Source organism: Pseudonaja textilis, chromosome 1, assembly GCF_049901715.1.
Source record: "Pseudonaja textilis isolate UNSWEBS1 chromosome 1, rPseTex1.2, whole genome shotgun sequence".
Lineage (NCBI taxonomy): Eukaryota > Metazoa > Chordata > Lepidosauria > Squamata > Elapidae > Pseudonaja > Pseudonaja textilis.
Window position 1 is genome coordinate 223,957,913 of NC_141990.1, and position 23,997 is coordinate 223,981,909.

Below are 23,997 nucleotides of genomic sequence, written 5' to 3' on the forward strand. Positions count from 1 at the left end.
GGAAAGACATGTGACATGACATTACCAGGCTCGAATTGGTATTTCTGAGCCTGGACTATAAAACCTGCAGGGGTGTAGGCTTGGTCCAGCTAGATTTAGGCAGAGAAAACCCCATTTTGTTAAAAAAAAAACCTTCATATTGCTCCTGCGTGTTTTTCTTCTGGGGGCCTCTCATTCTTGGGCCTCATATCCTTGCCTAAAATTCATGGAAAGCTAGTGATATCCTTTATCAAGGAACTGGAAGCAGGCCAACAGAGGCCTGCCTTCCCCTGCCCTCCAAGGCAAAGCGAAAGCAGCTCCGCCATTGGCTAAGCCACACCAACAACAACTAGACGCCACACGGGCTATTCCGGGTTGTGGGGCGACGAGCTTCGCAGCTGGGCCGCCGTCTCCGCTCCTGCGTTCGCACGAGACGTTCCGGGCGCTGCTTGGAGGCCTCGGCGACTGGCGAGGACGCCGCCCGCCGCATTTTTCCTTGGTTTGGCTTCTCTTTCTCTTCCTTCATAGGAGGAAGCACCCCGGGGCCCAAAGCGGGGAGGGGGAATCTTCTTTCTTCTCGATGTTGCTAAATGCCAGTGGAGATTCTCAGCCATCCAGGTCCGGGGTTATCCCAAAGGGGCTTTTTTCCCCTTTCACAACAACTTTCTGGGTTGTTGTTTTTTTCTTTGAAGACGTTTCGCTCCCCATCCAAGAAGCTTCTTCAGTTCTGACTGGATGGTGGGAGAGTGGAAGCCCCTCAGAGCCGAAGCAGCTTCTTGGATGAGGAGCAAGTCCAGCTCCCTCTTGGACAAGAAAGCCCCTTTGGGTTCGCGACGTTGCTTTTCTCTCCCTCGAGGAAGGGAGCGAGCGAGAGGTTGGCGGGATCGGGTCCCCTGGGAATAAAACCTGGGCGCGGCTGTTGGCGAAGGAAAGCCTTCCTCGGGGCTGGCGGGGCAGAGCAGCTGACGGGGAGCAAAGACGAAGGTCGGGAGGATCGGTCCCTCTGCTTTTTCCATCCTTCGCGAGGGATGAGGATGCTTGAGGATTGAGGGGCGTCCCGCTCGCAGGTGGGAACGGGACGCGGGAATCCTCTGCTCGAAAGCGGGCAGCTGGGGGTGAAGCGCAGCGGCTTCCGGAGAGCCGCCGGTCTAAGCCTCTCTCTGCTTCTCCTTCCCCTTCACTGGGAGCAGCCGGGAGGGACGCTATGAGCAGGAAACGACTCATCACCGATTCTTTCCAAGTGGTGAAAAAGAAAGGAGGCAGGGAAGAAAGAAAAGCGGCTCAGACTCCGAGCCCACCGCAGGGTAAGCAATTCTGTGGTCTCCTTCCCCTGCTTTGGCCATTGGAATGGCTTGGTGGGGTGGATGGATTCCTCCGCTTCTTTACTCTTTCCACCCATGGCAGAAAACAAGCACTAGGCTCCTCCTCAGCGGGTTCAATGGGTGGATTTGCAAGCAGGGCTAGAGCTCACAGAGCTGGAAAGTGCCTTAGAGGTCATCAAGACAACCCTTGCTCATTGTGAGCATTTCAATGGTTAGTAGGACTCCTCCATCCCACTCTCCAGTTCTTTCTACTTTCTTGATGTCACTGGAGGCAGAAGGGGAAACTGGCAATGCTTCTAACCCCAGCTTTTGGCAAGAGCCCAAAGAGATGTCTTCTAGCATTTGGCGTTGCCAACCCCATTTGGAGAGCTTCAACAAGTCAGCCATGTTGCAGAATTCCAATCCCAAAGTGGGAAGCCTATCTGTCCTAGTTCATTTTTCTTTTCTTTTGTGCCTGACATCCTGGCAGATGCCTTACCTGGGTAGATTTATTCAATTAGCTGCCCATCTCAAAACAATGGACTCTGAATAGTGAACAATAATAATTAAAAGCACTTATATAATACAAAATTAAATATATATGGCAGCTGAGAAAATATATCATAGATGTCCATACAATCAGAAAACGGGCCACTTCGCACACTGGCCCAAGTGTACATCCAGGTCTTTGGAGCCTTACTACAGGCCAACGGTGTCAGGCTCATCCTCAACTCTTAAGGAGAGACTATTCTGGAGGACAGGGACTTTGGCAGAGGAGGGAACATCTCCTAGTCCCCACCAACTGACATTCCTTGGCTGAAAGGGCCTGTAGCAAATTACAACTCCAAGCTAGTTCCATTTTTAAAAATAGAACTGGAGAACAATGAGAAAGGGAGGAGATGATGAGACAGAAAGGAACATTCTTTTCATTAGAAAAAGAGAGCAAGGATCTTTTCCTGCAGTTACTCCAACATTCCCAGCAGCTTCTGTGGAAACCTAAATTCTTCTAGAATGTAGAGAGGATTAGGTCCTTGGCCACCTCTTGGATAGCTCCCCCTTCCCCCCAAAAATTGCCACGGGTACATAGTGGGGCAAGAAGAGTTCATGCCATTTTTGAAAACATATTTACCTGATTATTTTTGGTGGCCAAAAAAATGTCCTGGATGCTGCTTCGAGGGAAGTAAACCAGCTTAGATATGGATACATAAATAAATAAAATCTGGAAAGTTATGAAGTTCCATCTCCCACCTGCTTTAGGAATGCCTAATAGGGACCCCCCCATGATTACTAATAGTTTAATGATACTAATGCAATTGAAATCTTATTTGGGAATTCCCCCCTTGCCCTATATGAAAGTTGGAAAATTCTGGGAATTGACAACCATACATCTTAAAGTTGCCAAATTTGAGAAACACCGATATAGATGGAAAGCTGCAAATAGCATGGCTGTTGCCATTTAGATTTTGGAATTGGCTACAGAGGAGATGGTAACACAATTGGTTAAGTGCCACCCTAAGCCCTCTATGCAAGGAAAAATACCAGCACTCCACCTATTTGCACTAATGGGTTGGTTGCTTCTCAGACTTAGTTCAAGCAGAATCTCACTTACAAGATACTGCACAACCTGATCAGCTGGAAATACTGAAGCAGTTTGATCTCAACTGGCAATATGGTCCCTGCAGTGGTAAGCATGTCTATTGAAACCAAGTCCAAGTACATATCGTGAAAGAAGTAAATTTTCTTTTCTTTGCTGTTGTTTCCTTCTTGCCATATTTTGAAATATAACCTCATTTTAACAGAAACTTACATAAATGGTGTATATCATGTTGCAGATGCATTGGATATTTGCAATAGATCAGCAATTATAATTCCCAGTTATTTATTGACACAGTACAATGTTCATTTAATAATTATTGGGGGGAGGTAAGTCAACTAAAACTAAATAGTGATTCACTCCAAATTTATATATTTTATTATCTCCCCAAACCAAATAATTTTGTTAATAAAGTGTTATTATACAAATGCACTTGAATTGATGCAAATAATGTCTTTATGTTAGTTGTCCAGACTGCTATAGAAACAACAGACTAATATTTGGGGGGGAACGGCAACTAGAATTGTGTTGCATGCAAAATTTGCTGAATGGTGTTTTGTAAAATTGAGACCTTAATGTAGCAACAACAAAAACAACTACCCTATCCACTAAATTTACATTGTATAAATTAAGAGTGGTTGGGGTAAAAAGATAGGATATTTATCAGAAAGAATTGTATATATATATATATTCCATTGTAGCTCAGAAAACGATGTCTTCTGTACTTAGCTTCTACACTTCTACTGTAAAATAACATGCAGATGATAATGCCAGACAAACAATAGCAACATAGAAAAAAGGAACTCATAAATCATCCTCAGGCTCTCATAACCACAGTTGTCTCAGATAAACTGATTAGGAAGCTTTCTGCAGATACTACATTCTTGGATCACTTTCTTCTGCTGACAGGAATTACCCGTATGCAGCGCTGGGAACGAGCCAAATTTTTAGGACTCAATCCCCCTACAACTGTGCAGGATTTGCTCCTGAAGTATAATAAGGACCCTTTTGTTATATATAGGTCAGTATATTTTATGTTTATACACTTTTCAGTCCATTGGTGTTTTTTTTTAAACAATCCATCAGGAAGAACAAAATTTTGAAAAATAGCATGGATTATTGAGTTAAATTCTGGTGTTACATTTTTTGTGAATAGGCCATAACTACCTCTCTAAAAAAAAGACTCAGATTCTAGAAAAGGGAGAGATATAAGGTAAACCAGAAGAAAATTTCCAGCCATTCACTTTGAGAATATAGAATTTATGCAGGAACAAGGCCACGATTCTTTCCTTGAAGCTCAAGTATCCGTGGCTTGTATTATACTAGAGTTGTTAGTAACAAAAACATATGCTGACTTCATGAGAAAAACATCAGTTAGGATCAGCAAGGATAGAAGTCAGAACAAAAGCATTCAGAATGTTCAGGTGTGTCTTTTCTTCAAGACAACATCTACCACAAGCAATGTGAAATGTATTCAAGCAAGGAAGCTTAATTTCTTCCGTATTTATAGCCTTAACATTAATATTTAGAGTATTTAGAGCAGTGAAGCAAACCTATGACACACGTGTCAAAGGTGACATGCTGCATTTTGGCTGACAAACCAGCATCACCAACAACTGTTCTTGAAAGCATGCTCCATTCTGACACAATTTTAGGAGCTTGTGGAAGCTGCATGAGAATCAATGTGTTCTCACACAGCTGCCAAACGCTTAAAAAATGACTGTTGTATTTCATTTTTTGTAATTATTTAATGTTTCTTTGTATAATATATAGTCCCACATGAATGGACTATATTTTAATAAATAAATAAATAATATAAAGAATTGTTACTCTTTTGTTTGAGGAGCAATGACCTACCAGCAGAGTCAAAGTTATTTTCCAAATTTTTGATACAGAGCCCAAAAAGATCACCAGTGATGCTTTAGAGCTATAAGTAACCTTTACAAAGCTAAAAAGAGATTAAAAATGGAGCCTTCCATTTTCCCAAGTACTGATTGGCTCCTAAATTTTCTTAGCTGCTTCAGTGCTATAGGATTAAATGCACTATCAGGACCCAACACTAAGGTGGTGATGAGAATTTCAAGAGGTCCCAGATATGGTCTCCCTCCTCCTCTGCTTTGGCCAAGAACATGCTAGCTTTGAAAGTTGAGAGCTGTGGGACAAGAGCTGACTCCACATGGAAAATTTGCTTTAAGTTGACCATAAAATTATGTCTGCCACAAAGGATGCTGTTGTGTCACAGAAGACAGCCAAGCCCATTCCAGCTGCTTGGCAAGGGGATGGAGTGGCCATGTGAAAAGTCAACCCTGACAGTAACCATTCTCTAAATTTCTTTCTTGTAGCTTGTGGCATGAATATACCCTCTGAAAAGAACAACTGTTGCTACCTGAGGCTGAGAAGTAGCCCCTGCCATTGTAATACCATAATCATTTGGATGTTTCTGTAGAGAATACTGCTTTGCAGTGGTGGTAAGGGTCTTATAGGGGTGAGAATGCCTTCTAGTTGATCTTCACTTGTGACTTTGGCCTGAGCTTTTAGAAATCATTAAGAACTAGATCAAAGCTGATACATACCAATACAGTAAACACAGCAAGCCAAATTCAATATGGAATTGCAATCTGCTCTGTATATTGTTCATTCAACTTTGAGCCTGGTTTCATTTGGATAAGTGCTTGTATACTTTAAGAGGTGCTGAAAGACATAATATTTATGTCATCAGCATTTTCGTCTATGCATTATGAGCCACTTTTCTAAAAGAATTTCATGCTGTCTTTAGTAAAATTGCATCCTAAGCAAGAGCTTTGTATTGGTTCCATAGTTTTAGGTTGTTGAGGACATATTCAGTCAACATGTGCTGTAGTTAGAGCTATTGAACTAAAGCTACGGTGAACTGAAGATTCAACTGGGTCAGCATTGCCAAAATAAAGCTAAGATTTGATTATTTGTTCAGATTTTTTTCTTAATTTTTAATAATTCTGCTTTTGGTTTAATGTTGCCTTTTATCATATTGATTGGATTTATTGATTGTATATATCATGATATTTATATATGTATAGAAAATATTCCAAAAGTAATAAAATGCTCTGTCTTGTACAATTTTTCACTCTTCTTCCTGGGAGTGAGGAATGGAAAAATGTCAGCACCACAGCTTTGAGGGAATGTTAAATACTGAATAGACAAGACCACGCCGCCTGTAGCATGAGCTGTCAAACAATGGCATTTAATCTGAATCTGCAAAAGCACCAATCGACTGATGTTAAAATCAATTTCCTAAAATACTCTATTCCACCTAAATGTACAAAAAGAACTTGATTAAAGTAATGAATAGGCCAATGGAAGACATACCTGGTAAGATAAATGAAGACAGGAGCTGAAAATAATAGAAACTGTTTGATAAAATCATGACAAGACATTAATTAAAAACCTGTAATACAAGTGATAATTTAAAAATGCCTTTAATAATATATAACAATTTGATGCTTGTGTAGGTGTGTGTATGTATTTATATGGAAATAACAGTAGCAAAATATCAGGAAAATCACAAAAGGGAAAACTAAAAATATAAATTCAGCATCAAAGAAAAATAAGTTGCATCTGAGATGTAACTGAGAAAAACAAAGATAGCCTCTATAATTACAAAATAAAATGCAATCATAAGACTTCTGCAGTTGTTCATGAAAGTTTTGTAAAATTGAAATCTTCAACTAGGGAAATCCCAGGGGACTGGAAAAAATTAAAAACTTGTTTGTAAGGCAAGTAGGCAACAATCCATCTGCCTGCCTATTTATCATTTGGCAAGAGTTCAGAAGTGGTTTCCCACTTCCTAGGGCTGAGAGAGTGGACTGGCCCAAGGTCATCCAATTGGCTTCAGATTTAATGTAGAACTAGAACTTGGCTCTCCCAGTTTCTAGGCTGATGCCTCAACCACTACACTAAGCTGGCTCTCTGCTAATATATATTAGCATAATTTGTTGGTGGTAACTTTAGGTAAAAGTTCTTCCTCCATACATGAATGAAGAAGGACACTAAAGGGTTACAGATTAAATGACAACAAATATTAAAAAAGAAAGTATATTCCAATTTGTAATGAATTTTGTATATTCTTATCTTCCAAGAAAATGTTGGACAATGGAATGTTATATTTTGTCACAAAATCTCTAAAGCAATGGCTATCTTTTTAAAACCAGTTTTCATTTATTTTAGACCTGCCATGCTTTGAGTTGGTGATGTCCTAATACCTAGAAGCACCACATTGCCAATCCCTGCCCCATGCAATAGACAGGGTCTATTGTTCAGTTTTCACTCTTATCAGTATCGGAATGCTTTGAGAACATTTATTATAGAAACATTTATAAAAAGAAGCTGTGCTATAAGACAGTATTTTAGAAAAATTCCCTACACTTCCAGTGCATTTGAACTGCTATATGGAAAGCATTAGTTGTAGTATGCAAAAATAATTAGGCAGAAATTATATCCTCAGAACTAAGCAAAACTTTCCTTTGAACAGAGGGCATAGGATTGCACTGAAAATAACTCCATCAAGTCATTGCTTTATAAGAACCTGCTCATGTTCTTCAGTTAAATATTTAGTTTTTCTCTAAATATCAACACATGATCTTTGGAAGTACAAAACCCCAAAGTAAACATCTGTGCTGGAAACCAGGTTCCGCCCTCTTGTAGAAATTCAGGGCATGTCCAGAAAATGGGCAGCTCTGCATAAGATTTCTGATCAGGAATGAAAGAGAGATATAAGGCAAATTGTGTGTCTGCAACCATCCATGTGTGAAGCCTGCAACACAGAGTTGGGACACACAGTTTTTCAAGCATAAGCAGACCAATATTCAGTACATGTAGTCCTCAACTTACGACCACAATTGAGCCCCAAATTTCCATTGCTAAGTGAGACAATTGTTAAGTGAGTTTTGCCCCTTTTTATGGCCTTTCTTGGCAGTTAAGTGAATCACTGTAATTGTTACATTGGCAGCACGGTTCTTAAGTGAAGCTGACTTCCCCACTGAATTTGGTTGTCAGAAGGTTGCAAAAGGCGACCACATGATCCTGGGACACTGTAACCGCTATAAATAGGAGCCAGTTGCCAAGTGGCTGAATTCTGTTCACGTGACCATGGGGATGCTGCAATGGCCATGTGAAAAATGATCATAAATTTCACTATTGTTGCAACTTCGTGGGGTCACTAAATGAATGATTGTAAATTAAGGACTACCTATAATTATGCACTCGCACTAGGGACTGCTAGCCATAAGTTTTCACATTGTGTGAGAAACTGAATCATGCTAAGTATCTTTACTGACCTCTGGTGGGAAAACTGTGGAAATGAAGACCCACACTCTTCCCAGTTCTATAAAAAAAATCTAAAGCACGGGTGTCAAACTCATGGCGTCACATTGCTGTCACATGACATTTCCCGACGTTTTTTTCCCTTTGTGGAGCTGGGGTGGGCATGGCCTGCATGTGACACATCCAGCCCCCAGGCCGCCAGTTTGACACCCCTGATCTAAAGCCATGCCTGATGACTTCTTTCTACAATCTAAGAGGTACTCCAATTCCGTACCTTGTCCTGTTCCCTCTACTCTTCCACTGCTCTGCTGTGATGACCAGCACCAAAGGTAGCCCCCAGAAAGTCCCTGCTATGGAATACCTAGCACCAATATTGTTACAATGTCCTTATTTGCATGATAAAGGGATTTCCTGAGTTAGAAGTTCTTATGGATTCCTAGCAACATCTGGGGGAAGGAAGACAGATTTTCATCCTAGTTGTTGCTCTTGCACTGTGGAGAAGATACTGCTCGTAGAGCTTGTCCAGGCAGATGGCTTGGCTGAGTCAATATTGACGTGATTTTGCTCAGCTGCAGAAGGGAGCCAGAGATAGCTACAAAAAAAACAACAACCCAAAACCCCTATTAATAATAAATTAAATATATGATCCCTAGAAATGCAATCCTTGTAAACAAAAAACATAACTACATATACTTTTCTTGCATAGCCAATATCTTGTGATAATTCCTGCCTTTCCTCTGCTTCAAATCAAGACAGTTTGTGCCGTATTCATTCTATTTCACACTTACATTTTGAGTTACATATTATGGTAGCAAAATCACAATAGGCAGGCAAATTATAGAATTAAGATAAATCTTCCAATTCCTCCTTTCATTTTTCTCATATAGAACTTATGACTGCCTATCTCACATAATGACCTTAGCTGATTCAAAACCACCAATAAAAACAATTGGCTGAAATAAAAGCAGAACAAACTTCCCACTAGGAGCCAGAACAAGCAAATATTTGACTGCCTGACTCAACCCCATCCTAGCCCAATGTTTGGGGAAAGAACCATATCTTCATAGCCTTCTGAAGGCTAAAAGGGCAGGAGTAGTTTCCCAGCACTTCAGATGCTATGTTTATTTCATGCTCTGAAGCAAAGGTACTCTGTTTTAGATCAAGCCCCACATAGGATCTTGGAATGCTTTCAAGGTATTCATTTGAAAAAAATCTGTCTAGAGTTTTCAGATTTCTTTGCTATTCTAATTTGTCCTACCAAAGTGCCAAACCATACCAGGCCGCAAGATGGGTAATGTGCAGTGTTGCTCCAACCAGTTCATCACCGATTGGCAGAAATCCTTGATGTTGCCTGTGTTCACCGTTGTAGTATAGCTCTCAAACAGTGGCTTAATTATAACACTGAACTGCAAGTTGAAAGGAGTTAAGGATTCATTACAATCAACTTTTCCCATTTAAAATTTTGCTGTGGCAAAATTTATCAGACTTTATGCCCCCAATTTGTTCCTCTGCAGTAACCAAATAAATCCTGCTTTGTTAGTTCTTGATGGATACAATCCAAAAACGCCAGTCCTCTAATGTGCGCTGACGTACATATTCTTCATAGAATTCAGAAGCCTGATTTGATTGTGGAGGTAATACAGGAGCTCCATTAGGTGGAAGTTGGCGCTGGAATTTACTGCAGAAAAAAAAAAACACCTCAACCATATAAACTTCCTTTACTCAGATCAAGTGACAGCTCAACCATTCAAATCTATTATTCAACTTACTCAATGGCAGTGCTCAACTCTTCAATTTCTCCACGCAGTCTTTCTGCCATTTCCTGATTTTGTCGGCGTTCTTGCTGAAGTCTTCCTACATATGCTACACTCTTCTGCAAGAGTAGTGCTTTGCTGAGCTGAGAGCATACAAGATGGAACAGAAGAAGGGAAGGCAAACGGTTCCAAGAGGATCAGAGGAGCAATGGGAAAGACAAGATAAATACTAACCTTCTTTCTTACAGGGAAAAGATATGTACCTTAGTGCTGATTTGGTCAGATCCTGATAGTACTAGACTGGCAAGAGTGTTAAAGCCCGAGCTGATGATCATACGACGGGCACAGTCAGCAGAAGTAAAACTTGATCGGCAGCTTCCCTGCAAGGGACAATTGTATTCTGACAATTCTCAGCTTTGCAGTTCATTCAATTGGGCTACACAAGATAAGGCATTGTTTTTGATCTGCAGAAGACATATGGCATGAGAGGGTGGGGTACGTGGGTGTAGTCAGGTGAGATTAATATATTTATTTGATCAAAAAGAAGATCACTCGGAATTTAAGAAAACTTAACTTCACCCCAGGTGTTATAAACATAAATAATATTGCCACCTCGACTACCATATTCTGATTCTGATACTCTTCAGATTTAAAAACAACAGGGGAAAGAAACATGATCTTCCTTTCAAATAGTGATCTTCTCACCTGAATAGGATTATATTTGTACTTTTCCTGGTGACTACACAGATTCTTCTCCTTGGCTAACTTCTGGGCTGAGGAACCTGGAACAATTTCCAAAATATAGGGGTTAAATGGGCTTGTATCCTGTTTTCACCTAAATGTGATATATATAGACTAAAGTAAAGGAATAGATGAAACAGGATATGTGAAACGATTCCAAACCATGCCTAGCATGTTTACCAGTATCAAGCAAGGCAGCAGCTGAGACAGGAACTGGTGAAAGCTCCTTTGTAATGGAGACTGACCTCAATAGGACATCAGCAGGGAACTTGGAGGTGCCACAAATCTGTTGGATAATAAAAAAAAGTTATCAGCTAGGGATCAAAAGGAATTACGAAGGATAAACTGTGCATATCAATCCAAGAAGACCTAAATATTTATTGAAAGGCCTTCCACACAGAAGGTGGCAAAATCAGAGCTGCTTATCTTACCCTTTTCAGAAGATAGCAAAAGAGAACATCTTTACCTGAGCAGATTTTGTAGCTGAAGTGAAGGGCAATGGGACAAGACCTAGAAATGAAAGAAAGAGGATTTTTTTCTGTTTCCAGTCTCTATGGGCCCCCAGTCATTAGAAATCTTGGCTGGTTAATGATCCCTACCAGGAAAAGAACACTAAATTTGGCAATTCACCAGTAAACTACATTAGTTAGTTAGAGAGCCAGTCTTCTGAAATAAATTCCACTTACTTTATCTAGAACTTAAAGCCACCAGTTGTTACTTAAAATGATGGGTATCTCACTCAGCATGTCAACTAATATAAAAAAATCCAAGTAAACCTGGCCACCTCACAATCATTGTTTTCATCTAAAATTTTGGCTTGTGGTACTCAGCTTGAAAACTACTCAGAATTTATTAATAGTTGCCTATACAAAGAGTAGAAAAAGAATTCTGGAGTTCAATTTTGCCCTTGTTATTTTTAAATTAAGAATATGCACTCTGAATATGAGTATGAGCTTTGCATTTCAATTAGTGCATTTCAATATTATTTCAATTTGGGAATTAAGGAAATCTTTCAATAAAGTGGTTATGTAGATCTTAAAATTTGTACATAGACTTTAAATGGTCCAAGCAAAAATACATTGGAAAAATATAACCAAGAAAAGCAAGTGTTGGACAGCATGCAGCTGTCATGCTTTTACATAAGTAACTCCTAAAATTGTAATTGAAAACAATAATCTGCTATTTCCTTTATACATTTAAATTTATATGTATACTGTGTTCTTAAATTTACAGACTAACATCCTAAATCTACTGGTCACTGTTACATAATTTTCAACTGATGACAGTCTGAAAATCAAATGTCTACCCAGGTGTAGACACATTTTGAGATGTGTATCAAAAAAGGCAAGATGGTAACCATGTCCTTGTGATTGAAGCTCTATTATTTTACATGCATCCATGCGTTGACCTGTTTAAAAAGGGGGCAGGGCACCAACTGAATGGTTGTAGCCAGATTATTATTATTATTATTATTATTATTATTATTATTATTATTATTATTATTATTATTATTATTATTATTATTTTGCTGTTTCCCCCCACCTCAATACCTGGTGACTGTTGTAAAACTAGCTCGGATAAGTGCACAAATCCCCAGTATTACTTAAAAACCAAAAAGCAAAAGTCCTAAGGAAGCTGAACTAGTGCTAAGCCCCATTTCTCCTCTCTATGGAGCCCTGCTTAGCAGTACGTACCAGCTGTAGGTAGTGGTGTGAAGGAGGCCTGGGGTGTTACTGGCTGATGATGAGTAGGAGCAGGTGCTGGAGCAATCCGCTGAAACTGCCTGACCCCCCCACCCTTGGATGTAGAACCACAGTTTGGCATAACAAAAGATCCCGCAGGAGGGGATGGCAAGGTCTTTTCCACTCCAGTGTTACTGACGACAGAAAAGACAAATGTGGTTTGTGGCTGAAGGTGCAAGATGGGAGGGGCAGGTGGAGGGCTGATCCTTGGAGGAGAGGTAGGGAAGAATGGCAAGAAGATCTGCTGTCCAGTCAGAGGTGTAGGCAGCTCCACATCCAGAAGTGGGTCTCCCAATGGTGAGAGCGCCTTAGCGTGAGGTGCAACTGGAGGCAAATCTGAGGTGTCTTGGTGTAAGGCCGTAGCATCTGGCAGAGGTGCAGGAACCTAGGAAAGGCTAAGGAAATGTCAGCTCTTATACAGAATTTGTTTTAATTCTGTCAGCACTTTCTTACTGTTGCATAAGGAAGGGTGGGAGGAAAAGATTAATTACAGATGGACCTTGCTTAATGACCATTCAAATTAACAACGGTCACCAGGAAAAAATGCTTTACAGCCTGAAAAGCACTTCTGGAAAATCCTCCCCTCACTCCCCATGGTCATGTGATGCCGTTCTGGGTGCTTGGCCAACCTATTCATACTTATCACTAGTTACCCAGTGTCTGCAATCAGAAAATCAATGGGAAAGCCAACAGGGAAAGTTGCAAGCTGCTGTTGCTACCTGTTAAGAGGACTTAAGTGAGATGTCACATGATTGCTTTGCTCAATGAACATGATCCCAATATTCCCAGTTGCAATGGCTACGTGATCGCCAAAGGGAGAGGCAAGGATTTTAGTACGTAAAGCCTCTCGGTGCATGGAATTTAACATGCTAAAATCCTTGTTTCCCTAACCTCTCTCTTCGGAGATCATTTATGATAGCAACTGGGAGTGTTGGGATCATGGTCATTGAGCGAAGCAGTCATGTGACATCTCACTTAATGATCTCTTCACTCCTTGTCTGAGTTTCCATTCCCAATTGTGCTCCTTAAGCAACGACTGCTTTTAATTTCTGGTTTAAATTCATAACCAGGTACAGCACACAATTTGTAGTAAAATTAATAGCTATAAAAATAATAATAAATTATATAGTTCTTTATGTATGGTTTAGTTCACCTTATATAGGAATATACCAGGAAAATATAATCCAAAAAATAAAATAATAGATTGAAATAATTATCTGGGTTGGTTGGGCTACACTTTTCAAACTGTAGTTTTCATTCCCTGTAACATAACTTCTAATAGAAAATAATCATCCTCACTTTACACATATGAAACTAAGTGCTAACCTTATTGTGGCTATTGTATTAGATGACTGGATATACTGCTTCTCCTTACCTGGAATATAGGCTGAGAACGACAAGACGTAATAAATTCTGTGAAAAGAAAAAGGTAGGGTAGATGATTAGGATGAGTCAATGAGTAATAAAAATGAGGATTGTCTGATAAGCTCAATCAATTAAGCAGATAAGGATTTTTCTCTGTTAGTGGTATTTAAAAAAATTCATAAACAAGAATATGGACAATATGGGGCTGGAACCTGAGGAAAGAAAAAGCAACTTATATATTTTGCCTGATTATATCATATAATAGTTGTCATGGATAGAGAGAAATTAAGTCTGTGTGTGTGTGTGTGTCTTCGCACACATATGCAGGGACTAGAATGCAAGTTGTCATATTAATCTTCTTCCAAGTATATTTGATAGTAACCATATTAAATATTAGTCACAATCTTTAAATTTTAGTAAGAAGAATGGCCCAATTTTCATAATTAAATTTTATATCGTAATCTGATTCCTTGCAAATCTCCATAAAGGAGACAATAGTAATGTGCATTAGATTTTAAATTATTGGCAAAAGATTCTGAATTGTAGATGGAAACAACTCTATTCAGATTTATGTTTAGGAGATAGGTTCTCCTGTTTGAGCAGGGTCTAGAATACCTCCAAGGTCAATTCCAGCTCTCTTCTGTTCTGTTTTGTTCTATTTCAATCCTTGTGTGTTAGAAATCAAATTACCTTTTCTGATACTGTTCGATGAAATAGATAAAATGTAGTCACCCTCATATTGAGCTTGATTCTGGATGTCTACACAGAGAGGTTTATCTTGTTTATTTGGTTGCAATATGGAAATGGCTTCCAGGATATTTTTAAACCTTCCAGTCTATAGCTCCAATATTCCTTAGTGGTCTCCCATCAAAATACCAATCAAAAACCAGAATAGAAATGGAAAAAAGCATGATTGAATTGACTACAGATCATGAATGATGAAAGGAGATGATGGCAAGGCAGCCTTTTAAACAGTCTTGACAAAGGTAAGAAAACAAATGAAAGATAAATGTGATGATCCAGAGTGGGATACAAAAGCAACAGTCACAAAAACAGGTGAAGTCCCTTTAATTCCTTCAACTTGGCTGCAAAGATCCAATTACCATTGACTGGAGAAAAAAACACCCCACAAACAGTCGCGAAAAGGAAGAACTTCCATTCAAACTCAAAATACATATAAATTATAAATAGAAAAAAAAAACAACGCAAACTACACTGAAGCAATTAATGAGACAAGGCGGGATAAGGGCTTGAAGATGTCCACAGATATCGAAATAGACACACTGGGAAGGATGCCAGAACTCAGATAAGAACTGACAGACTAGAAATATTTTCACGCTTTGCTTCCAGGACTGGCCCATGTGCAGTTTGTCCTTTTAAACAGTCCTCACAGCTGCAGCCCATGAAGGGGATCAAGGCCCTTTCCTCCCCGTAGACCACGCCATTCATGTTTCTCCCTTATCTGCTCCTCCTATCTGCCCTAGGATGAAGAGGGGATGGGCCTGGATCTTTCTCTGAATGCCCAGCTGGCCTGTGCCTTTCCCCAGTTTCCTCCACAACCTCCGGAGCCACACTCCCACTCCCTGTGGTTGTTCCTCCTCTCCCTCTGAGTCAGATTCTAACAGGGGCATGACAATAAAGAAAGACAGAATGAAAGACCAATTTAGGTTCCAGGACCATAGTATGGGAATACTGTGCAGCATGTTCACCAGAGAAATAGTGTTGATCAATGGTTAGAGCAAGATGGAGCATGTATATTAACTAAATCAAAAGCTATTATCCAGGATTCAACTAGTGAATATCCAGTGCCTCTTTTGTGCTTTTTTAATTTTTCAGTTTGAGTTGACAATTGAATGATTTTGGCGAATTACAGAAATTACTAATTAATTCCTCTATTGATTTATTAAGCCTGCTATGAAATAGATGGATCAAGTGGGATTAGATTCAAGTGCTACAATATAAAATCTCCTCATCTGGGATTCAAACTAGACAATGGTGCTGTTTTGTTGCACAACCTTTTCAATTTCAATTCTGCCTGCTTTCTGCCTACTCAATCAAGAAACCTTTTATTTTTTTATTCTGCAAAATATAGTGTTTTTGTCAAGTCTGTTGATCCTTTAGCCTTGAGCATAAATGTTACATTAAAAAATAACATCAGCACTATGAGAATTACATTGCTATTATTACCGGTATATAAATGCTAAAAAATATTATTTTCATTTATTCACTTTTACAATCACTGATTTGCACACTTGTAGACATGTAGAATCTTAGAAGACAGGATTTTGCCAGAGCAAAACTCTGCTCTTATTTCTTGTGACTTAGGCTGTCTTTGTTCCCTAGCTATACCTCTGAGCCAATGTAAATAATCAAGGACTCTAATACTATTTATTGTTGAGGTCAGAAACCACCTTTCATAATCTGGGGATTAATTTGAGGCTTTTGAAAATAAGTCAGTAATCTCATTTTCTCCCAAAGCATGAGATTTAGATACTTTGCATTTTGAGATTGTGAAAACATTTTCCCACTAAACATACACTAAATAATGGAAACAGATATAGGGAGTCCAGCAATACATTCCCATGCTGTACACTTTTCACATATGTGAAAATTTTTTAAAACAATAGCCTTGATTTGACCCTAAGAAACTATGCAAAGGTCATTTAAAAATATAAATCTTTTGTCTACATGGAATGTTCCACCAGATCACATAATTCAACAGTTATATAAAATTGTGGATTTTTTGTTACCGTGAATAGGGTCCAAAGTATTCACAAATTCTTCTCCAAAATTGGGGTGAAGTTGGGTCAGAGTAGGCTGGATCATGTCAGCATTACCCTGGTGAGCTGAAGACATAAAATAAGGGGACACTGGGTAGCTTATAGCATTAAAAACCCACAATGTAAATCTCTTAAAATGCCACCTTCTCTGCTGCTGCAATTACTCTATCCACTTGACAATCAATACAATTAGTCTAGTCCAGGGGTATCAAACTCGATTTCATTGACGGCTGTATCAGGGTGGTGTTTGACCTCTGGGTGTGTGTGTGGCCAGGGTGGCCATGGCCAGTTTGACATCACTCGTGTTGAGGGGACCTGTGGTGGCCCAAGTGCTCTGCCAGTGAAAATGGGCTCCTGAGCTTCGTTTTCAGCCGCACTGGCCTCCTGCAACCCTCTGCCAGTGAAAACGGAGCTCGGGAGGGTCTCTGTTATCGCTGGCAGAGGCACCACAGGCCAGTCCTTCTCAATTTTTAGAGCAGTCGCACAGGCCAGATCTAAGCACTCTGCAGGCCAGATCCAGCCCATGGGCCTTGAATTTGACACCCCTGGTCTAGTCACTAGCCATTCCATAGTCTGGGTCCCCCACGTTCTTGTCTTCAGGGTCTTCTAGAAAAGTACCGAGGGGGGGGGGGCGTATTTTATATCTGAGGGAATTGCTCTTCCATAGGGAGGGGGGCACAATTAAGTCAACCCTTTTTCTTGGTTCCACCTAATGTACTTTCCTAATAAATGGGGCCCATAACATATCCTGCTTCCTGTTCTGGTAGACCAGGAAGATGTAATTGGAGAGATGCAGTCTTTCAAATAAATTGGCCCCAAGCCCTGCATGGTTTTAAAGGTTATAAGCAGTACCTTGAATTGAACCCAGAAGCAAATAGGCAACCAATGCAGAACCTACAAAGGACATGATACATGCATGAACCTAGGCTTGTGTAAAACTGTATGAGTTGCTACATTTTGAACCAACTGAAGCTTCTGGATACTCTTCAAGAGCAACTCCATGTAGACTGCATTACAATAGTCCACTTGGGTGACTTTGAGAAGGGCATGTTGGTCCCGGAATGGGCGTAACTGGTGCACAACAAGGAGCAAGTCCTCCTGGCCACGATTGCCACCTCCTCCTCAAGCAGGGGTCACAAGTCCAGGAGAACACCAGATTATGCACCAGGTCTGTTTGGGGCAGTGCCAACTTCATCCCTGACCACAGATAATTCTCCAAAACCCAAGGAGACCCAAACCCATGACATCTTGCCAAAGTTCAATTTTGGCCTGTGGCCTCAGTAGCTTCCAGGGACTAGGAAAGGGCATTTGAACATTGCTTAACTCAACAAAGGCAGAGATGTACAACTGAGTATTATCATCATATTGATAATATCTTTCCCCATGGAGATGATCTCGCTCAATATTTTCATGTGGATGTTAAACAGGAGCAGAGAGTACCATCCCATCCTGTTCCTGCCAGATAATCAATGGCATTTGTGTCTCATATCTGGGCCTGAATCCTTATTGAAGGGGATCCAGATACTGTTTCATTCTGGCTCTTCTGGAGATGCCACTTGATCACCTTCTCAACAACTTTCCCCCAAAAGGGAAGATTGGAGACAGGACAAAAATTTATAGCTAAATTTACAGCTTTCATAGTTAAATAGCATGTGTCATACACAGTCTTTACAAGTCGCCAACTAACTCCTTTATGGAAGCCCTTGGAAAGCTTTCAGCACTTGGGCATAAAGGAAAAAGTTTCACTATAAAACCATTGTATAAAGGGCATAAAGTGACTTCTCACCAAGACCACGTAAGTTGGGACCACCATAAGGGTTGCGGCTGGAGACCATGGTGTCCAGAAGTACATCCAGATCATGTAAGGGATCAAGCTCCATTGGTCCCCCAGTTGCTGTTTCAGTGTTAAGTTCTACCTCTGAAATTGCATCAGACACCTCCTGCACAAAATAGGGAGGGGGAGCGGAACACATAAGTTCCAGCAAAGGATTGGGGAAGTAAAAGCCTGGAATGCTCAATGATTATTATTCAAGTATTCCAGCTTTAGACTCTGCCACAGGGGGGGGAAGGAAATAGGGAAAGGGAACTTTTGAATATTAATATAGCACCTGACTAGGATCGCAGATTGGTTTGTCAAACTTCTTCTGCTCCTAAAACAAAAAGACAGGGTGGTTTGGATTAGAATACATTTCTGAGAGAATAATTAGCAAAGGAAATTTTAATTTATTCAATTAAAGATACCACAAAGCAGTAGAGAACTCTTATAAGCAACTGTAAATATTAATAAATAATGTGTATATCTTATACAAATGGCAAAAAATCAAAATTATGAATTAACTATAGGTGGAGAAAAGGTCTGAAGTACCTGATACATAAAAGAGCCCCACTCTGAGGAAGATGGATAGCTTAGAAATATGAAATATAAACAAACATAAAAATAAAAAGGATAAACACCTGGTAAATCTAATACTAGGTCGCATGATTGGGAACTGCTATAATAAAAATTTTCAGTTATAAAAAGCTGCTAAAATCCTAGCCAAACACATTTTACAAAATGCCTACAAATGTTGGTGAAAATGTGCAGAAATTCTGTAGAGGTACTTTCATGGTGCCCTTTTTATCCTCATCATGTTTTAAATCTTGTAAATGCAGGCTGAATATGTAGAGTTAAATTATTTTAGGATAGAATTAGATTCTTGGCTGCCACTGCAACAACACAGACGACAACAAAGAATATCATCTGGGGATGGAAAATTTCAATATAGTGCTACATTCCAGCTATTTTATCACATTGATATCATGTGTTATCCAAAAAGCTTTACTTGCTTGAGAAGAAACTTACCTGAATATGGAAAAATGTCCTCCATTTATGATATTCTCTAATAACAACCCCAACCTGGCGTTTCCAATATTTTCCTTCCATGATGACAGCCTAACAAATAAATAAAGATACAGAAGTTTGAAATGGAGGGTCTTTGGTGCTCTCTGAGCTTGGTGGTTTCCTTGCAGATATCTCATTACCAAACTAGGTAACATCATCATTGTACTCAGAGAGCATTACACTCTGGTAACTCTTTGTGCTATAAAATCCTTGCTCACCTCAGGCTTGCGATGCTGCTCTATGTCACTGCATTCTAGGGGAGTCACAAAACTGCACACAGGATTCTGCCTCTTCTCCACATCTGTGTCCAAAATGAAAAAGAAACAGAACTCTAAATGCCATTGTCACTTTTAGAGACAGACAAATGTACTTTTTGACTGACTGAAAGCTCCCCCAAATTGTACATTCACAAACAGGAAGACAATGTTTATGGGTTTTACAACCAAAGAAAACAGACTGTGTGATGTTCAGAAGTACATGTTATTGCTTGCACCTCATAATAGTGAATAGAAAATAGTCCTTGACTATAGAATTCATCAAGAATTCTGGTGTAAGCACTGGACTTTTCCCTTTCAACCAAAAAAAATGAACTGAAAGCTAGGTACTTCGAAAGGAATTCTTTATTGAAAGGAAGTGATCCCGGTACTAGTCAAAGCAGATTCTAAGATGCTTCCAGGCATACAGTAATAGATAAAGGGAGTTAGAACCCCTCCCCTTATTCTGATGTGGATTTAGTCAAACAAAGAACCAACATGTTAATTCCCCCTCCCTTTTTTTTCCTGGATCTTAGAAAAGTATCTTAGAAGAGTTTCCCAGGAAGTATCTTTCAGAGCTGGAATTCTTATGGTCCCTTCTCCTCTTGCTATCTCTCCAAGAGGTGACAAGTTTCTAGACATCTGGCTCCAGTCCTCCAGTTGTATATCATGTGCAAGATACAGATTCGATATAAGGTTTAAGATATTCAGGTTACATCAAAAAGGATTACTTGTATCAACTCCCCCCCACCCTTCTTCCACTGAAGAATGGCAGATACACGGATCTAACATATGGACTCCTTATGAAAAGAAGGTACCTTGAGAATAAACTTCTGAATTTACCCTGTTCCCATTACTCACACTGTAAATACCATGCCCTCCAAATAGCATTATTGAGTCGAATCTTGTCACGCTGCAGCAATTTCAGCCCTTTGAAAGTTTTCCATTTGGGAGATACAATTTTCCCACTAAAAATAAAAAAGAATCCAAAGAACCTTCTGTAATATCTGGTATATCTGGATTAAGGAATCAATAAGTCAAGCCAAAAATGATTAAGAAAGCAAAATGAATAGGAATACTACCTCAAAGACTTGACACTATAGATACAAATATCCCTACACTGTTCCAATAAAAGAAGAAAATAAGAAAATTCAAATAGAGTAATAAAACACATGCAATTATTTATCTTTTTGAAAGACTGAGTAATGTGCAAGGTTTCTTTGAAAGTTAGTATCTCATCTCTGGTTTCCCTTCCCCATTGGATTTTATGGCAAAAGGAGATGGATGAACAGGCACACAACAGCAGATCATGCAGAAAACATCTGGAGACTATTAACTATAAATAATATGCTGGTCTCAAGATCAACTGTAACTACTAAATTAGAATGTATTTTTGTTTTTCAACATTTTTTGGTAACAAGTATGAAATGTCAGGGAGATGGGAGATTTAAAAGTGGAAGAGGCTACTGCTTCTCCTTTCCCTATAAAACATTACGAAAAGGAACAAAAATGAATGCACAATAGAGGCCTTGTGCCGAAGCATTCAGAATTCCCTTTCCTCCTTTGTTCTCAACAACTCTTTGAACCAAGTCTCCTCTAAGAATGTAGAACTCTGGTCTAAGGCTCATATGGCAGATTAATCATGAATAGCTTTCCAGTAAACAATACTCTGTTATAAAGGGCAACTATAAAAGATACAGGCAGCCCTCAACTTAACCACAGTTCATTTAGTGACATTTCAAATTACAATGGCACTGAAAAAAGTGACTTATGACCATTTTTCACACTTATGACATCCCCAATATCCCCATGGTCACGTGATTTACATTTGGATGTTTGACAATTGGTTCATATTTATGACGGTTGCAATGTCCCAAAGTTATGTGATTACCTTTTGCAACCTTCTGACAAGCAAAGTCAATGGGGGAAGCCAGATTCACTTAACAACATGTTAGTAACTTAACTGCAGTGGTTGATTTACCAAATGTGGTAAGAAATATTGTAAAATGGGGCAAAACTCAATAAATTTCTAATTTAGCAAGAGATTTGGGGCTCAATTGTGGTTGTAAGTTGAGGACGTTATCAAATGGGTACATATAGGCTCATACTACCAGTTTTACCCAGCAAGTGCAGGCACATAACAAATCAAGCTTTCAACAAAGCTAGTGACATATAAATAAGTTTCTTCTTTTGAACATTTACATACTTTTTGCCCTCAAGTTTAATTCAAATGGCACATTAGAAAATCACTTTTCTACTTCTCGTAATTTTTGAGGCAATCCATAATAAGTTACACCCAAGAGCCTTTATTTCTACTTGTGAAATGTCTGCTTGGTTTTGGGGTACTCTACACTCCCAGGATATTAACAGAGACTTTGAGCCTCTCTGTTTGTGCTCAGGTTCTAGTATGAGGAAGAAACAACAAAAAAGTCTCATTTGAGTAGAGGGTTTTAACTTAATAACATTGCCCAGAAGAGGATAGCACATTTAGAACATTGTTCTAACACTCATGGCCCATCAATGGGCAAGGCCCATTGTTAACTAGGGTGCAGAATCTAAGGCACAGGTGTCAAACACGCGGTGTCACGTTGCCTCACTTGACATTTTGCGATGTTTTTCCTATTTGTGGAGCTGGGATAGATGTGGCTTGCTCGTGACACATCCGGCCCACGGGCCACCAGTTTGACACTCCTGATCTAAGAAAACTTGGAAGGAAGATATGTTGTCAAATACAGGTAGCTTTTGACTTACGACGATAACTGAGCCCAAAATTTCTGTTGCTAAGTGAAACATTTGTTAAGTGAATTTTGTCCCATTTTATGACCTTTCCAGCCAAAGATGTTAAGTGAATCACTGCAGTTAACTTAGTCTCCCAGTTGTTAAGTGAAACTGGCTTCTCCATTGACTTTGCTTGTCAGAGGATCACAAAAGGTGATCTCATGATCCTGGGACATCACAATGGATGGAATAGCAATAGAATAACATTATTGTCACTTCAAATGTACACTAATAGACATACATTAAAAATGAAATTTTGTTGTATAAAAGTTCTCAAAGTTGAACCGGTTGCCAAACATCTAAATTTTTGTCACATGACCATAGAGATGCTGCAAAGGTTTGTAACTGAAAATTGGTCCCAAGTCACGTTTTTTCACTGCTGTTGTAACTTTGAACAGTGACTAAATGAGCTGTTTTAAGTCGAGGACTACCTGCACAGCTTCAAAGGAAGATTCAAGATTTTGATTTCTGGAAGCTTTGGATCCAATCCACATTGCCTGGGCCGGTCTTCCCGGCCCTTCTCCCTCTTGCGGGTCTTTTATGCGCCAGAAAGTACCAAGCGGGGCCCGCCTCCCTTCGCCATCCCAGCGACCAGGGCCCCGGCCCTCCTCACCTGTAGGCCAGGGTCATGCATTCGAACAGCTTCGTGAGGGAGGCGTCGATATTGAGCGCGCCGCTACTGCGCGGCCCGTAGCGGTAGGTCTGACAGGTGCCTTGGTTCACCGTGTCGATGTCGTAGGGAGCCCCGAAACACTGCTGGGTCGCACTTTCAGCCTTCCCAGCCGCAGTCTTCCCTAACGCTCCGGCCCCTCTGACTCGCTCGGCCGCGCAGCTTTTTTGCAGGCCTAAACAAACCGCTCGATCGGCCGAGCTTATGGCCTCTTCGGAACCGAGGTCTGGATCGGGGTCCGACTCGGCGTGGGGTTCCGAGACCATGAAGTGGCCACTGTGGATGATTTGGGAACGGGACATCGCTGCTGCTCCGGCTGTCCTCCTCCGTGTCCGGCTCCACTGAGAACATCGCTAGCATGCCCGGAGCAACGATACTATCGTCACCATGACAACAAAGGATTTCTCCCCCACCCCCGAACTGGAACTTGTAACTTCGGCTGCCAGGACGCGGGGGAACGAAAGGAGAGGGGGACCCTACCGGAGAATCGCCCGAAGTCCGGCCCTACCGCAGGCTCCCATAGCAACAAGGAAAAGGCATTCTGCGCATGTATCCCTCCTTAGTCGCAGAGCATGACGGTTATTGTAGTTGTTTCGATTTTTCTCCCGAGGGCATACATACCTCGCGGAACGGTAACTTTAAACTTTTCAAGTTTATTAAACTTGTTATGCCTCAACTATCAAAATCTCTCCGGATTTGGATAATTTGATAAAAAATATACCTGCATTTTTAAGAGGAACTGGATTTATTGATACACCGCTTGTACCCGAAATTAATAAAACACAGAAAGCCGGCTGGATAACTTTGGGCCAGTCAATTTCAGCCCAATCCAACTCACAGGGCTGTTGTAGGGGAAATAG

General features: G+C 40.2%; 2 protein-coding genes across 5 annotated transcripts; one reads left to right on the top strand and one right to left on the bottom strand.

The window, feature by feature from the left end:
• The first annotated feature begins 311 nt into the window (after positions 1 to 311).
• POLD4 (DNA polymerase delta 4, accessory subunit) lies at positions 312 to 5,970 on the top strand. Of its 3 annotated transcripts, none has more exons than XM_087920670.1 (5): positions 312 to 447; positions 1,170 to 1,283; positions 2,863 to 2,964; positions 3,784 to 3,895; positions 5,217 to 5,970. In XM_087920670.1, the coding sequence occupies exons 2-5, from the start codon at positions 1,184 to 1,186 to the stop codon at positions 5,239 to 5,241; spliced, it is 339 nt and encodes a 112-aa protein (XP_087776796.1). In that variant the 5' UTR covers positions 312 to 447; positions 1,170 to 1,183; the 3' UTR covers positions 5,242 to 5,970. The 3 variants fall into 3 exon arrangements, with proteins under 3 accessions (XP_087776796.1, XP_087776795.1, XP_087776797.1); XM_087920669.1 differs by having other exon boundaries at positions 318 to 478; XM_087920671.1 differs by lacking the exon at positions 312 to 447 and adding an exon at positions 892 to 1,046.
• A 343-nt stretch (positions 5,971 to 6,313) lies between these two features.
• LOC113448874 (MLX-interacting protein-like) lies at positions 6,314 to 23,439 on the bottom strand. Of its 2 annotated transcripts, none has more exons than XM_087920665.1 (17): positions 23,081 to 23,439; positions 20,551 to 20,657; positions 19,654 to 19,736; positions 19,397 to 19,486; positions 18,663 to 18,704; positions 18,341 to 18,494; positions 16,525 to 16,620; positions 13,785 to 13,822; positions 12,362 to 12,794; positions 11,134 to 11,177; positions 10,848 to 10,953; positions 10,632 to 10,708; positions 10,190 to 10,306; positions 9,942 to 10,069; positions 9,727 to 9,850; positions 9,449 to 9,578; positions 6,314 to 8,764 (listed from the first exon to the last, which is right to left on the bottom strand). In XM_087920665.1, the coding sequence occupies exons 1-17, from the start codon at positions 23,437 to 23,439 to the stop codon at positions 8,646 to 8,648; spliced, it is 2,247 nt and encodes a 748-aa protein (XP_087776791.1). In that variant the 3' UTR covers positions 6,314 to 8,645. The 2 variants fall into 2 exon arrangements, with proteins under 2 accessions (XP_087776791.1, XP_087776790.1); XM_087920664.1 differs by having other exon boundaries at positions 10,632 to 10,714.
• Positions 23,440 to 23,997: the final 558 nt, after the last annotated feature.

What these genes read in the sequence shown, in the direction of transcription:
- POLD4 (XM_087920670.1), top strand. Translation starts at nt 1,184, where the DNA reads ATGAGCAGGAAACGACTCATCACCGATTCTTTCCAAGTGGTGAAAAAG. An exon ending in GACTCCGAGCCCACCGCAGG is followed by an intron (nt 1,284 to 2,862) that starts GTAAGCAATTCT and finishes GTTGCTTCTCAG; the next exon opens with ACTTAGTTCAAGCAGAATCT. An exon ending in GACCCTTTTGTTATATATAG is followed by an intron (nt 3,896 to 5,216) that starts GTCAGTATATTT and finishes TCTTTCTTGTAG; the next exon opens with CTTGTGGCATGAATATACCC.
- LOC113448874 (XM_087920664.1), bottom strand. Translation starts at nt 23,439, where the DNA reads ATGTCCCGTTCCCAAATCATCCACAGTGGCCACTTCATGGTCTCGGAA. An exon ending in TCCCAACTTACGTGGTCTTG is followed by an intron (nt 16,621 to 18,340) that starts GTGAGAAGTCAC and finishes TTATGTCTTCAG; the next exon opens with CTCACCAGGGTAATGCTGAC. An exon ending in AGGACTGGCGTTTTTGGATT is followed by an intron (nt 9,579 to 9,726) that starts GTATCCATCAAG and finishes TTCAACTTGCAG; the next exon opens with TTCAGTGTTATAATTAAGCC.